Source organism: Penicillium cosmopolitanum (genome assembly GCF_028827165.1).
Source record: "Penicillium cosmopolitanum strain IBT 29677 chromosome Unknown utg000006l:49.0-5199605.0:1.0-5204138.0, whole genome shotgun sequence".
Lineage (NCBI taxonomy): Eukaryota > Fungi > Ascomycota > Eurotiomycetes > Eurotiales > Aspergillaceae > Penicillium > Penicillium cosmopolitanum.
In genome coordinates this window covers 3,280,757-3,294,486 of record NW_026622676.1, presented here as the reverse complement: position 1 = coordinate 3,294,486, position 13,730 = coordinate 3,280,757, and the positions used below count along the sequence as shown (strand labels likewise).

The window sequence follows — 13,730 nt, the reverse complement described above, 5'->3', positions numbered from 1 at the left end:
AAGGATAGAATTATTGTTGCGAGAGTTAGCTTCAAATCTCCTTCATTAATTCACTTGATCAGGAAACCCCTGGCTTTCTACCATCATCGAGAGATGAGGAAGGGGCCTCTCAGCGGGCGAAGTGGGCGATGGCAAAGTCGTTGATAGTTTTGGCCGAATTCTCCAGCATTGCTTGACTTAAAAACAAATTTCGACCTGAGGGGGATGTCTTTATCTTGATATATTGTCTCTTTAATCTATATCTTCAAAGTTCACTGTGGTGAAATGCGTGGTCCAATCTCGGAAATCGGTGGCTTGCCGACCGACCAGCTCGGCTATAGAAGCATTCGCCGATCCGGGCTATTAATATCCGATCACATAGAGAAAGAGCATAACGCTTCATGCGTGCACGATGGAGATCTCGAAGGAACAAAATAAACCAGAGGATTGGCATTTAGTTGGTCCCGTGTCTGCTTTCCGAGACATTGGCCAGGATGAAAAAGGCTGCCGGGTTTTGTCTGGATGCAAGACGCTCAGTATTCCCAAGACAGATGATCCCGAGAAATCGCGAGGAAATCGCTTTTCAGATCTCAGTGACCAAGTACTTGTGTTCAAGTATAAGGGATTTCTACACGCAATCGATAATGTCTGTCCGATACTTACAACCAGCCCTTTCTCAGAATGAAGGCTAACCTTGCGTCAGCAATGTCCCCATTCTGCATTTCCGTTAAAACAAGGCAACGTTTTCGATATTGAAGACCTCGGTGCTGGAATTAGATGCTTTAGACATGGCTGGAGGTTTGACCTCTTCACTGGAAAGGGAGACCGAGGTAGCCACAAACTTAGTTTATGGGACATTGAGTTGCGGGACCCCCCATCGCTTGAAACCGATGAGATCCCTGGCAGTACAGACAAGGAGGTGTGGGTCCGAAGACCACCACAGACCTGAGTGCAGAGCATAAAACAATTGCACGAATTAGGAGCTCCACGATGATAGAAAGCCAGCTTGTCATGCATGTCACACTAGCGTGTTTCAAAGCAAGATGTCAGATCGGTGGCTCAAGGCCGAGGCTAAAAAATGAACAAGGATATCATATAGGTGAGTCCACTGCGGTTCCGGGTTGAGCATTGCTGATGATAGTATGATAGTCTAGTACAGGACCAAGAATGTGCATAGGCAAGAATGCGCTGTGTCCATGCAGAAGATAAAATCCTCCATGTAATAGCAATCTGTGAGGTGTCTATTTGCAAGATCTATAAAGTGATCCTTGAACTACTTCGCTCATATTATTTGGAGCTGGAAGATACGGTGGGGACGCTGGAAGTACTGGTAGATTGTGATTCCATAAACTAGTTGAAATACCGATCCGAGTCTATCGTAGACAAGATGGATAGCTTGAATGACGCATGTTTACAAGTCTGAGTGTCCATGCTATTCTTTATTTTCTAATTTGTCATCTTGCTTGAAATGGTCGAGAGACTAGTATGAACTATGAAGTCTCACGGAGGAAGCAACCTTTTGCCTGCCCTTAGCTGAGTGATCATGATCACTATGAATCATTCCGAGTATATGGATCGCATTCAAGTTATCGCCTCGTAAATGAACGGGGCTGAGGCAGTATGAGTCAAATGGAAGAGGCTGAGCCGCGGGGACCGCATTGAGGCGGCCCCACCTGCGCATAAAAGCAGCTCCCCGCCCGGCAGTAAAAGAGACCATCGTCATATTGGAGGGGTTTACACTCACGCATACTCTGTACATTCCACACTTTACCAGCCATGGCGGATCCTCGCGTCGAGGAGCTCCTTAAGAGACCTCTCTATGGTGCGCATCTCTACCACGCTCTGCTTGTGTTCTTTCACTAATCTGCTGCTTGCAGTATATGATCTCCCACAGGAGCTTCTTTCAACTTTGACCACAAAAACCGGAACCCAAGAGATCGCTGAGAAGACCCCCGAACCCACTCCCGAAGACCCTGAGCTTGCGGCGCAAGAATCCGCGATCGCATCTTCGACATTATGCTCCCTCTGCAACGTCACCTACCGAAATGTGGAGGAGCAACGAGGTCATGTCAGATCTGACCACCACCGATATAACATCAAGACCCAACTGAGGGGCAATGCACCCCTCGATGAGGCTCAATTTGTTAAAGCTGTGGGGGAGCTGGACGAGTCTATATCCGGATCAGAGTCTTCAGAGTCAGACGATGATGAAGCCGAGGGCGGCACCGACACAACACTCACGGCCCTGCTGAAACGACAAGCGAAGCTCTCCGGGTCACCCGAAGAGGCAACAAATACCGTGCAAGGAGGGACAGCGAAACAACCGCTTTTCTGGCTGTCCAGTTCCGGTCTCCCATCCAACAAGTCACTGGGCGTCTACCGGGCGATTTTCTCCAATATTGAACAAGATGAGCCTGGCCATTTGGTGGACACCCTACGGAGAAAGCAATTGGCTCCCATCAAGGCGCGCACAAATAAGGCACAGGCTCAACAGAGCCCCCCAGACTCTAGTCCTCACATCTTCATGTGTATGATTGGCGGTGGTCATTTTGCCGCAATGCTGGTTTCCCTCGCCCCCGAGATCCACCGCAAACAAGGCGGAGTGGAGGAAAGACAAGCCAGAGTAATTGCGCACAAGACCTTCCATCGCTATACCACTCGACGCAAACAGGGTGGCTCTCAATCTGCTAGCGATGCGTCACGGGGAGCTGCCCACTCTGCCGGTTCCAGTTTGCGTCGATACAATGAAGCAGCTCTTGAGAAGGATATTCGAGAGCTACTTGCGGACTGGAAAGAGATGATTGACAGCTCGGAACTGCTATTCATCCGCGCCACAGGAAAGACGAATAAGAGAATTCTCTTCGAGAAGTACGACAACCACGTTCTCAAGCAGAATGACCCACGACTGAGAGGGTTCCCCTTCAACACTCGCCGGGCCACGCAAGGAGAGCTTATGAGATGTTTCAAGGAGTTGACCCGCGTAAAGGTCAGTGAAATTGACGAGGCCGCACTGGCTGCTGCCGCAGCCGCAGCCGAGGCGAAGAAGAAGGAAGAATCGAAGCCCTCGACGCCACGTCCGCAGCCACAAAAGCCAAAACTATCCAAGGAGGAAGAAGAGGCCTTGTTACATACCTCGCAAGTCCAGGCCTTGATTCGTCGCTCCAAGGTCCCCGCTTTAATGTCTTACCTCTCAAACAACTCCATTCCTTCGTCATTTACTTTCACACCTGCCGACTCAACCCAGAACTTCCGTTCTCCGACCCCTCTTCACCTTGCTGCCAACCTAGACGCTCCGGCGGTTGTTGCTGCCCTCCTCACAAGGGCTGGAGCAGACCCGACAATTGCCAACGGCGAAGGACGTACACCGTTTGAATTGGCCGGAGACCGCCCGACGCGTGATGCCTTCCGTATTTCCCGTCACGAGCTAGGTGAATCGAAATGGGACTGGGCCATGGCAAAGGTGCCATCTGCGGTATCAAAGACAGATGCAGATAGTAGGGCCGAACGGGAGAAGAAGGCCGCTGAAGAGGAGGAGACTAGTCGTCGAAAATTAGATTTGGAGCGACTGAAGAAAGAAGATGCCGAGAGAGAAGCACACCAAAGGGCCAGCAAGGGTGGTCGGGCCCTAGGAGCAGTGGAGAAAACCGGTGCGGAGAAACGCGACGAAGAGACTCGAGGGATGACTCCAGAGATGAGGATGCGATTAGAGCGAGAGCGGAGAGCCAGAGCAGCCGAAGAGCGTTTCCGGCGGATGCAAAACAATTAGATCGGTTTTTCATACTCATTTAGAGTCGTTTTTCTAGCGTTGTGTCTGCATGAATATCCTTAGAATTATTGCATAGGAATTTTGATGAGCCATGAACGTATACTTTCGCACAACTTCTTGAAGTTTGTTTTGGTTTATAGGGACTAATACTAGTACTAGTATTTATGTCCGAGTCTCGGAAGAGTGCCTGCCAGTGCTACTGGCAGTCACGGTAGCAAGGCAAAACACATAGTCCAAACCATAAATAGTTCCTCATTCACCATAGCGAAAGAAAATAAATCACCTGCAACTTGAATGTCTTGGGGTTTGCCCTGCAGCATGCATTGCTTTGTTCTACAGACATCCTCTCCTTTTGTGTTGCTAGATGTACTACCATTTACACGTAAGGCAGCTTGAGGAAATTCCTATAAATACTGCAGAGACTAAATTCTACTCTATTTGAATACTATATAAGCTTAAATACCGTAATATAAATGCAGAATGAATCCAGAGTACGGCGATGACGAGATACATTGCGGTTGTTGCAACCCTGGCATTCTATGGAAGGCACCAGCTATTCACAATTTCTTACCTAGTATTCACAACTAATACTACTTACTAGTAGCTCACAGTACTACTAGTACTACATAAGGTAAGCTTCCAATTGCCAACGTAATCCGCCCAACGTTTAAGGTTAGGAAGTCACCCTCCTATCCCAATCCTGTTCCTTCCCACTTCACCCACTCACTCAATCACTTCCTCACTCAACCTTTCCTCTCTCCTCAACCTCTGCATCCACCTGAGCTCTGCTTTTTTAATTTACAACACATGAAGATCAACTCGTCACCTTTATCTATCATATTCAACCATGGACCGACCATCTGCTTACCACTCTTCACCGAGAGATAGAGGTACTCGGGTAGGCACCTTCGTTCGCTTGAACGCGAAAACTCAGCAGGTCAGCGATCAATTTGAGATATACAGCAACGAAGAGATCATGATTGGTCGAAGTGCACGCCTCTGGTGAGTACAGCCTTCTCAATTCTCTCATGTCGCTTAATTCCAACACATTTTCCCATTATAGCCAGTACGAGATTCCCGATCCCTACGTCTCAAACACCCACATTCGAATCTACACCATTATCTTCGACCAGGACGTGTCGTACGATGTGGCTCCACTAGTGTATGCCGAAGACTTGTCTCGGAATGGGACTTTGCTAAACGGTCACCTCATGGGTATCGGAAATGGCGGTTTTCTCCTCCGCCAAGACGACGTGCTTTCGATTACTCGCGACATTTCTATTCGATTCAACTCGGCGACCTGTGTTAGTGACCGATGCTTTAGTGATATCCAAATGAACGAGATTCAAGTCAGCCTCTATATCGGGTTATCTGATCGAAATTTATCTAATCATGATTCCAGCAATTCCGACACCAATACCTTGTGACCCCCCGAGTTCTGGGCTTCGGTGCCTACGGTCGAGTCCATATGTCTGTCCAAGAAGGCACAGGAAGGCAGTTTGCCTGCAAGATGATCAACCTCAAGGCTAGGGCCCACGACTCCGACAACGAGGAGGAACACCAGGACCAGGACTCCAAATTTTTCAACAGTGTTTCGCTCAAGCTCACCAAGCCCCGAAAAGCCGGGTTGGACAGAATGATGAATGATAGACTGGAACGCAACCAGCGAGAGGCAATAATACTGGCAAATTTGTCTCATGTGAGTCCTCACCATCAGATTCGATGTTCATTGTCGTCGCCAGATTCTAAATCGTCGCGCAGCCAAACATCATCACTCTCGAGAAGGCCTTTCGGTCGGACAACACAATGTCAGTTTCAGGATTGACCCGAGAACAAAAATTGCTTGCCTGACCATTTTAGGTACATCATTTCGGAGCTTCTCTCGGGAGGAGATCTTTTCTCGTTCATCAAGTACAAAGGAGGGCGACTTGAAGATCTCACGGCGGCTGCAATCACTCGCCAGGTTCTGCTCGCGGTGGAATACCTACACGATCAGAACATTATACACAGGGATATCAAGCCAGACAACATTATGCTGACCTCTCTCAAAGTCGGAACCAGGGTTGTCTTGACTGATTTCGGCTGTGCAAAAGTGATCGGTAAATCAGCGAAGCGAACAACAACTGTCGTCGGCACCCTTGAGTACTGCGCTCCGTAAGCATTGCCCTCATTTCTACGAAGACTTATACTGATCGTTTTAAAAGTGAAGTTTGCCGATCGAACAACCGCGGATACACGAAGGCCATCGATTTATGGTCGCTTGGATGTGTGACGACGGTCCTCGTTGCTGGATACAGCCCGTTCGATGAAGGAAGACGCTTCGGCCAGGACGAACTCGACATCCTGGAGGATGAACTTATATCGCTGGGGGCTAGCGAAGAAGCCACGGATTTTATATACCGCTTGCTCATTCTGGACGAGATCGAACGCATGGATGTCAAACAGGCATTGCAACATGGTTGGTTTACAAACCAAAGGTACCAACCGATGCTCGACAAGCTATACCAGCGGGCCATCCAAGACTGGGTGCCACGGCGAGATGAGTCAATCATTGTCGATCTACAAACAAAAATCAATTACCTGGGCCATTCTCAACCCTCTACTCAGGAGCCCGTCTTCAGAAATGAACCTGTCCCAATTTGTCGACCTCCTTCAGTTGATCATATTTCCGAATCTTCATACGATGTTGTTTCTGCAGCAAGCATATCAGCTCTCGAATCCCCCACCCTGACCAGCGTTTTCCGGTTTGATGCAAGGACCTTCAAGGGAAATCAGTTCACTGCCTTCCGCGAGAAACCGATTCCCAAGGACCCCGATGACGTACGGAATCTGAAACAAGAGATTGATGAGTCGCCTACGAAGCGATACAAGAAGTCTATCTTTCACGGACCTAAGCGGCGTGAGATTGATCAAGAGCTTGAAGACCGATACTTGGAGACTGCCTTCAAAATGGCAAAATTCCAAGTCAAAGACGAGATTGGACTGAAGTCACGCGAGACTGTTTCTCTAACGAAGAAATACCTACAGAAAGAGCAACCTGGAGAAGATTCGGAAGCAATCAATCAGTCAATGAACCAGCCTGGGTGGCTACCAGCCGGTACTCGCTGTGACCGCTCACCCTCAGAATCTAAGATTCAGTCCATTCAAAACCAGGTCCCTAGATATGATGAAAAGCAGTTTATAAAGCGAGAGGAAGTCTACGAGGAGTTCCACAACCCATTTACTGGAAAAAAAAAGACGGTATATTTACGGTCGAGATGTCGAGAGTATTATCGCGATGTCTTAGTGCGTCGCCGCTGTGTGGATGAGGAATAATATCCACACGACAAGCGTGACAAGCCGATACCTATGCTTACATTTTATCGGGCGATGCTGATATCTTAATCTGGAGGTGTATGAGGAAGTAGAAGATAAATGGTATCTTATGCCAGATATCAAAGAAACTTACAAGATCATGTTAATCTAATATCTAATACCACAAACTCACAATTTCAAGAAGTTTGCCTGCCTTTGCAAAGACATCAAGAATAGAAATCACCCAATGTTGGTGCTTTTGAAAATTAAATCCATCCCAATTAGTATTTGGCGCGTTTTTGAAACGAGATATGTGCAGCCGCCAACTATTTGGATCAAAGGCGTTGAATACCATCAAGGCAAAGTCTCCCCGCTGAACGCTTTTTTGATCGACTCGGACAACTCTATGCAGGTCCACCGTCTCGAAATATGAGCTAAATGTTTATCGCAGGTAAAATGTTATGTTAAAATGTCTTTCAGTAACAGCCTCACCAAGCGCATTGCGAGGCCAAAATGCGCCACACCATATGTTGATCCTCGGAGAAGAATGCAAGAGTCGTTCTTCGAAACCAAAAAGGCCAACTCAGCAACATCACTACGAGCCACCACTACCAGAACGAAGGAGTCAGTCACTCCTGTCTCTGAATCCCAAACCAATAATTGACCCATGTCTCACCAGGTTGCTAGGGTGTCAAGGGAATCAATAAATCAAAACAATAACAGTCGGTGGCAAGACCCCTTAAAGGGACACCATCCCCTCATCGAAACCGGGACCAGGATATCGAAAGAAGGGTCTGTCTGGCTGAATTCTCGTGCGGAGGAGGGAGGAGGGAGAATCAGCTCCAGTCACGCAACCGTCCGAGGCGAATGAATGAATATTACTCACGCAGAGAACTCCACCAACAACGACGACGAGCAAGGACTCGCGGCAATCGATAGTAGATTGGGACTTATCCACAGTGGCGACGGACACGACCTTACCCGGAACAGCCCTTCGAGGACGAGGGTGGGATAAGTCCCGGGTTAGCTTGCGAGGTGCTTTCCCGATCACACGCTGAATTGCATTAAGCTGAAGGAGTGCGGATACAATCTATTGGCTGGTCATTGTCAGAGAGACTGGGGATGGACTGTTCAGGTGGGAATTGATCGATGTCTTGCCCCTAGATGTCTGTGATTCGATGGGGTGGCCACTGAACAGGGCGGCGAAGGGCACACCTTGTGACACAGGGCAAGGTGGGCCGGGGCCGGCACTGGGCTTGGAAAAGTCAAGGGAGACCGTGTCTGTCTTTTGTGTCTTAGTTGGGGATGGGTGAGGATGGTCCACTCGGTCGATGAGGTCTCACCTTCAAGGGTCGTTGGTGGGTCATTTGGCTGTGATGTCTTAACCTGGGTCTTGGGGGGGAGGGGGAGCTGATTTCTAGAGGACTTTTATGGGCCGGGTGGGATATTATGATACTCATCAATTAGGTCAATGGCTGTGGTCATTAGTAATTGATCTGAATTTGCTGGTGATTTGTTGATGGGACAGAAAGGTTTGGACTGAAATTACCCTTGGCTTTTTCGTGCAGGTGTGGAAACTGTATAGAACCACAAATGATCCGCGGAAACCCATTCATATTTGGAAGAGCATTGATCCAATGATTTTTGTCAGATTCTAGAAAAAAAAAAGCTTTGATTCAATACTCAACAACATGATAGAGTAGTCGAGTACCAGAGCCAAAGTCTCATTGATTGTCGTCGTTAACTCGACGATTCACCCACCCGCCGCCCAAATCGATCGCGATTTTCTCTTCTCAATCCTGGATAGAATATAAGACATAGCCAGCACAAGACCGAATCAGAAGCAGACGCCAAGAAGCAAAAGCCCCCAAACCGGAGCTCTCAGAGGAAAATTGTGAGACTTCGTAGACACTCCCTGGCAAAGGAGTATCAAAGCCCTAGCTAAGCCCGGTTGGAGGGGCAACGAGGGATCGATCCCAGCCACAGGTGCGCACGAAGGGTATCAAAGTTCTGGATATGATCTGCATTAGCGCCCGTTGTGGACAGGGAGATGTCTTGCATTTGGTCGTGCAGGATCGGACCGGGACACCTGCAGGGTCACTTCGAGGTGAAGCTAAGGGTTGTCTGTACAGCCAAGGCAAAGCCAAAGGCTAAAGTTGACTTGCAGGGCACGATGTTTGGATATAGATCCTTGATCTGTTTGTGCCTGGTTAGTTTGTTGAGATTAATCTAGTTTGCACCTATCAATTGCGGTGGTGAGGAATAGTCGTATCTGAGTTTGGAATCCCTTGCGTCAGATTGGATTCTGGTTGGAGGCTGGGATACTGGGTGAGGGATGGAGGGGTAGAGGGGCGCATTTGGGGTAGTAGAGATGCGGTGCAAGAGGGCTTCTCTTGATTCAGACCTGCCACTGGGGTTGAATGGGTGGTAGAGTGGAAAAAGGACCGCCCTTGAGGGTGCGATGAGAGGGCGGAGTATCCCTATCTAGGACGCGAATCGCGAAATTGCTGGTAATAGCTATGTGCGGAGCAAGACTTGGACTGATCTGTCACTGAATTGATTATGCATGTCACGTATGGAGATGATAATGCACACGTTTGATGGTGGTGTGCAGGGCCGTCGGGATGCAGTCTGCACCTGCGGGCCTGCACCCCGCAAAGGACGGGCGATGCCGAGGCGGTGCGGGATAATGCAGAGAAAGAGGCTGATTGTTCTGCATGGGCCGTGCAGAACGCAAGGGTTATCTTTGTGGAGATTAATGATCACTATCTTAGCCTCGGAAGTGTGGGAGGAAGGCTTGTATAGTTCCAACGGTTTCGAAGCATTCGGTTCGAGTAGTTAATTGTTGAACAACATGTTTGTGATGAAGGGTTGATGGATCCATCGGTGTAGGTTTAATAGTTTCTATAGTAGATTTTGAGAGTTCTCTGTAGAATCGCCAGGACCGTACGGAGTATAGAGTAGAGTACGTACTCGTCCTTCATGCGTGCAGAGTAATGTTCTGACGCACGTGGCTCTGCAGATATATCCCAAATAGGAAAGGTCCCAACTGACGGTTGTCGCTGATTGGTCGGCGCGACCCGCGTCTCCCACGCGCGTGGCCACGCGTGTCAGACGCGTGGGAGACGCGCTGCGCTTTTCTTTGAGCCTCGAGGAATGGGCCTGAACCTGAACCTGAACCCAGGACTAAGACTAGGACTGGGATCAGGATCCTGGTAGAAATCAGAATGGCTGCCCTCTCCTTCTCGAGGGCTGGTATGGCAGGGTCGGAACCCTTCTCGCCAGCCTTGAAGGGTGGTATGGTATGGCATGAAGAAAGGAAAGGCTGACCCTGGACGCGGTCCAAGTCCTCTAGAAGCCTATTAAACCGCGCTTGGTCGCCGATTGGAGGCACCTGTAGAGGGGAAATTGGAAATTTTATTGAAATTGAGATCATGCGATTGTCGACAGATACATTACCCTGCGCTAGCGTGGTCAATAGCCACGAGGGCCGGACTAGGATTGCATTGGCCAACTGCAGCCACTGCGCGTCATTGTCATTGATATTGCATCCACAGCCGGTTACCCGGGCACTAGGCTGATGCGATAATCCTCAGTCCTCAATGGATATGACCATGCGGTCATGATGATACTGTTTGCCTGCCGATCCTCTTCAACTAGAGTGATGAAGCCTGAGCGGGTCATTACGGGTCATAACGGGTCCTCCACAATTAGAAAGCATTGAACACTCATTGTCAAAAGGGAAAAAATTAAAAAAGAATTAAAAAAAAGGATCGGCCTTTCAGGGGCCTCATTGCCTCGTGCTCCCTGGCGAGGGCGTGCCTCCTCAGTCCCTCATTCCTTGAGTTCCTTGACCTTATCCCTTGCATGGGCCTCTTGTCTGGGCCTCCTTTGCTCGTGTTTCACTGGGAATAGAACACACAGAATCAGTGTTCGCGAGGGGCAATGGTTTCTGCAGCCCTTTTTTGTAGTGATTGAGATCCTGTAGGCAGAGTAGGAGTATAATAGAAGAGGGGAGGACTCCTGTTGAGAGAGGAGTATAGACCTAATCCCGAATCAACTTTGGTTCAGTCATTCGTTGCCAGGCAGAACCTGTTTGTTTGCTTGCTCACTCTTTATTCTTTCGTTGCTCTACTCTACATTACTTTCACTCTTACATTCAGTCTATTTTCGTGCATTCTTTCACTCTTGACTACGTTAAAGTGGATCCCGGGAGATGTTCGCTTGACCGTAAACGGCCACTTTTTCTCTGCCGCGCCCATCGCCCACTTAACGCTCGGCCATCACCCGCCGCCCCCCGCCAATTCTTCTTTCTTCCCCTTTGACAATCCCAACTTTGACACTCTCTCCACCTACTACCAACTCTACTCTCTCTTGCACCCCTCCGGTCCTGGTGGTTTTCGAAGCGCTTTTCGACGGGATTATCTTCCACTCGTTCTTTCTCCCTCAACTCCCTCGTCGCGCCTCGCAACCACCCCCGGCGCATCCTACCAGCGCAAATCGCACGCGCACACAAATCCGGCGCAAACCAACTTGTGACCCAACAACACCACATCCCCGACTATATACACTCTTCAGTCATTTTTCAATCACTCGACATCATTGAATCTGTCGATCGCGACATCATGCTTCTCCCATCTGCCCTCCCATGCGATGTGCGCCGGTCGTCTCGCTTTACCCCCAGTCGCCTCTTCTCAACTCCTCCTCCCTCAGACAGAGGAAATCAAAATGGCAACGGTCTTCTTGGAACCTGCCGCGCTCTCCAATCTCTCCTCAATGGCTCACCAGCCCCTTCACCCCGACGATCCGTGAAGCCGCAACGCCTCCAAAGCCCTCTCCTCCTCAACCCACCGCGCCGCTCAACGCGATCGCGCAAACTCGCACGACCTGCATCGCCGCGCCCAACACCTCCCCCAACTACTCTCGCAACCACACCTCCACCTGCTCCCTCCGCGCCCGCGCGCGGCGCCAACAAGCGCCGGCGCTCCAACTTCGACGACGAAAGTGACAGCGACAACGAGATCAGTCGCAATCGCCCATCCACCCCCAAACGCCAACGGCACATCCCCTATGAGCTACCGCTCGGTCTCTCCTCGACAGATTTCTATTCCCTCCACTCTCCTCCTATCACACAATCACCACCTTCCCCAGCCCAGCGCCGGCTGGATCAGCGCCTTCAAGAGTTTGGCGCGCGCGTTGATCCAGACGCTCCTCTCCCCTCAATCGAGGAGGCCGATGCGTCCGCGCCTGCGCCTGTTTCCGCGCTGTCGGCGGACGAGTGGTCCGTCGAAGAAGATCAGCGCCTACTCCAGCTGGTCCTCGAACGCTTCCGCCTTTCCCAAAAGAATGGGACGAGTGTGCGCGCCAAATGGGTCGCCAAACCACCAGCGACGTCGGGCGACGATGGCACTCTCTCGTTGCAGGCGGCCGAGTCGGTCTTCGATCGAGCCGCCGCTGAATACCCTACCGACAGAACCTCTTTCTTTTCCTGTTCCCCTGATTCTCCTGTATCATACGACCTCCCTTCATGTCTCCATTATATCCCCGCTGCTGTTGCAAGAACCACCCTTGTATTATGATCCTTCCTCCTTGCAACCAATGTGTCACTTTATCTGTTTCTTTCTCCGGTTTCTTCACACAAGATTGTTCTCCCGAGTCTGTCATTTTTCGCATCTGGTTATGTGGATATATCTCTTTTCTTTCTTTTTCCCTTGACTCTTGACTTGACTGTCTGACCGCGCTTTTGTTTGCCGCGCTTTAATTCGGGTGGTTTTCTCTGTGCACATTCATTGTCCTGCTCTTTGTTGCAACTGCCCAGCTGTTGTCGGAGCTTTGTACCATTACTGTTTCTACTACTGATACTACTGTACTATTTACCTGAACATGATACCACTGTTTTGAATTCTGACCAAAATATTCCTTTGCTGTCTTAAACTTGAAACTTTATTCTGCCGGGGTCCAAATACCGAAATGTAAACAAACAAAAGCTCGGGCCGGCTTGCACCCCACTTCGAGAGTCGATAATATATAACCGCCCACCTGGGCAGTAGATCCACCATAACATCGGTGCACAATTAGGTATGTACACCTGGGCAACTTCGTTCTAGTACTAGGCATGCCCGGGTGATCTGAGTAGTACTAGTACTAGCTTTTGCCTTCTACGAGCAAGGTTCAAGCGATACGCGTTGTTTCCAAGGTTTGCTCTATGGCTCGAAATACACACTCTTTTACTACTAGTATTTTTTCTTTAACTAAAATACTGTTTCTGAAAAAAAAGCAATTTAGATCCGAGTCTTTGAATGTCGTATTCCTAGCCCTTGAGTATTAGTAGTATAGATTTCTTTGCAAGAAGCTGGTTGATTGTGTTGACAAGAAGACCGATAGCAGCGAACCAAGCGAACGAGGACTACTAGTACATTAGGCTAATTTATACCGTAAAAATGCAAGGTGACTTTATAAAGGATCTTGGAAAACTCTGATGACAAAATAGGACATGAAAAATCTATCTCAAGTCCCTGGGGAGGGGGAAGGGGGGCGATATTGCCAAACTACCTGTTTGTGACGGGACGCATTGGGCCATGAAGTGAGGCTGACAGCCCTGGGGGAGTGGCCGCTAGCTCTACTTTGCCTGAATACGAGACAAGGAATAGAGTCACCACTGTGATACGAATGCAGGGGACTCATAGTCATA

The 13,730-nt window shown here is 49.3% G+C and overlaps 5 protein-coding genes across 5 annotated transcripts; 4 read left to right on the top strand and 1 right to left on the bottom strand.

Moving 5' to 3' along the window:
* Positions 1-391: 391 nt before the first annotated feature.
* Positions 392-928, top strand: N7509_005750 (Rieske (2Fe-2S) protein; the record flags this gene model as incomplete). Its single annotated transcript, XM_056630387.1, has 2 exons — positions 392-625; positions 683-928. The coding sequence occupies 2 exons, from the start codon at positions 392-394 to the stop codon at positions 926-928; spliced, it is 480 nt and encodes a 159-aa protein (XP_056489689.1).
* Positions 929-1,755: 827 nt separating this feature from the next.
* On the top strand, positions 1,756-3,745 carry N7509_005749 (putative C2H2 finger and ankyrin domain protein; the record flags this gene model as incomplete). Its single annotated transcript, XM_056630386.1, has 2 exons — positions 1,756-1,801; positions 1,857-3,745. 2 exons carry the CDS (start codon positions 1,756-1,758, stop codon positions 3,743-3,745), a joined length of 1,935 nt encoding a protein of 644 aa, XP_056489688.1.
* An 847-nt stretch (positions 3,746-4,592) lies between these two features.
* On the top strand, positions 4,593-7,060 carry N7509_005748 (uncharacterized protein; the record flags this gene model as incomplete). Its single annotated transcript, XM_056630385.1, has 6 exons — positions 4,593-4,747; positions 4,809-5,094; positions 5,148-5,444; positions 5,507-5,553; positions 5,606-5,899; positions 5,950-7,060. The coding sequence occupies 6 exons, from the start codon at positions 4,593-4,595 to the stop codon at positions 7,058-7,060; spliced, it is 2,190 nt and encodes a 729-aa protein (XP_056489687.1).
* Positions 7,061-10,019: 2,959 nt separating this feature from the next.
* On the bottom strand, positions 10,020-10,723 carry N7509_005747 (uncharacterized protein; the record flags this gene model as incomplete). Its single annotated transcript, XM_056630384.1, has 2 exons — positions 10,020-10,433; positions 10,613-10,723. The coding sequence occupies 2 exons, from the start codon at positions 10,721-10,723 to the stop codon at positions 10,020-10,022; spliced, it is 525 nt and encodes a 174-aa protein (XP_056489686.1).
* A 941-nt stretch (positions 10,724-11,664) lies between these two features.
* On the top strand, positions 11,665-12,618 carry N7509_005746 (uncharacterized protein; the record flags this gene model as incomplete). Its single annotated transcript, XM_056630383.1, has 1 exon — positions 11,665-12,618. One exon carries the CDS (start codon positions 11,665-11,667, stop codon positions 12,616-12,618), a length of 954 nt encoding a protein of 317 aa, XP_056489685.1.
* Between the last annotated feature and the right edge of the window lie 1,112 nt (positions 12,619-13,730).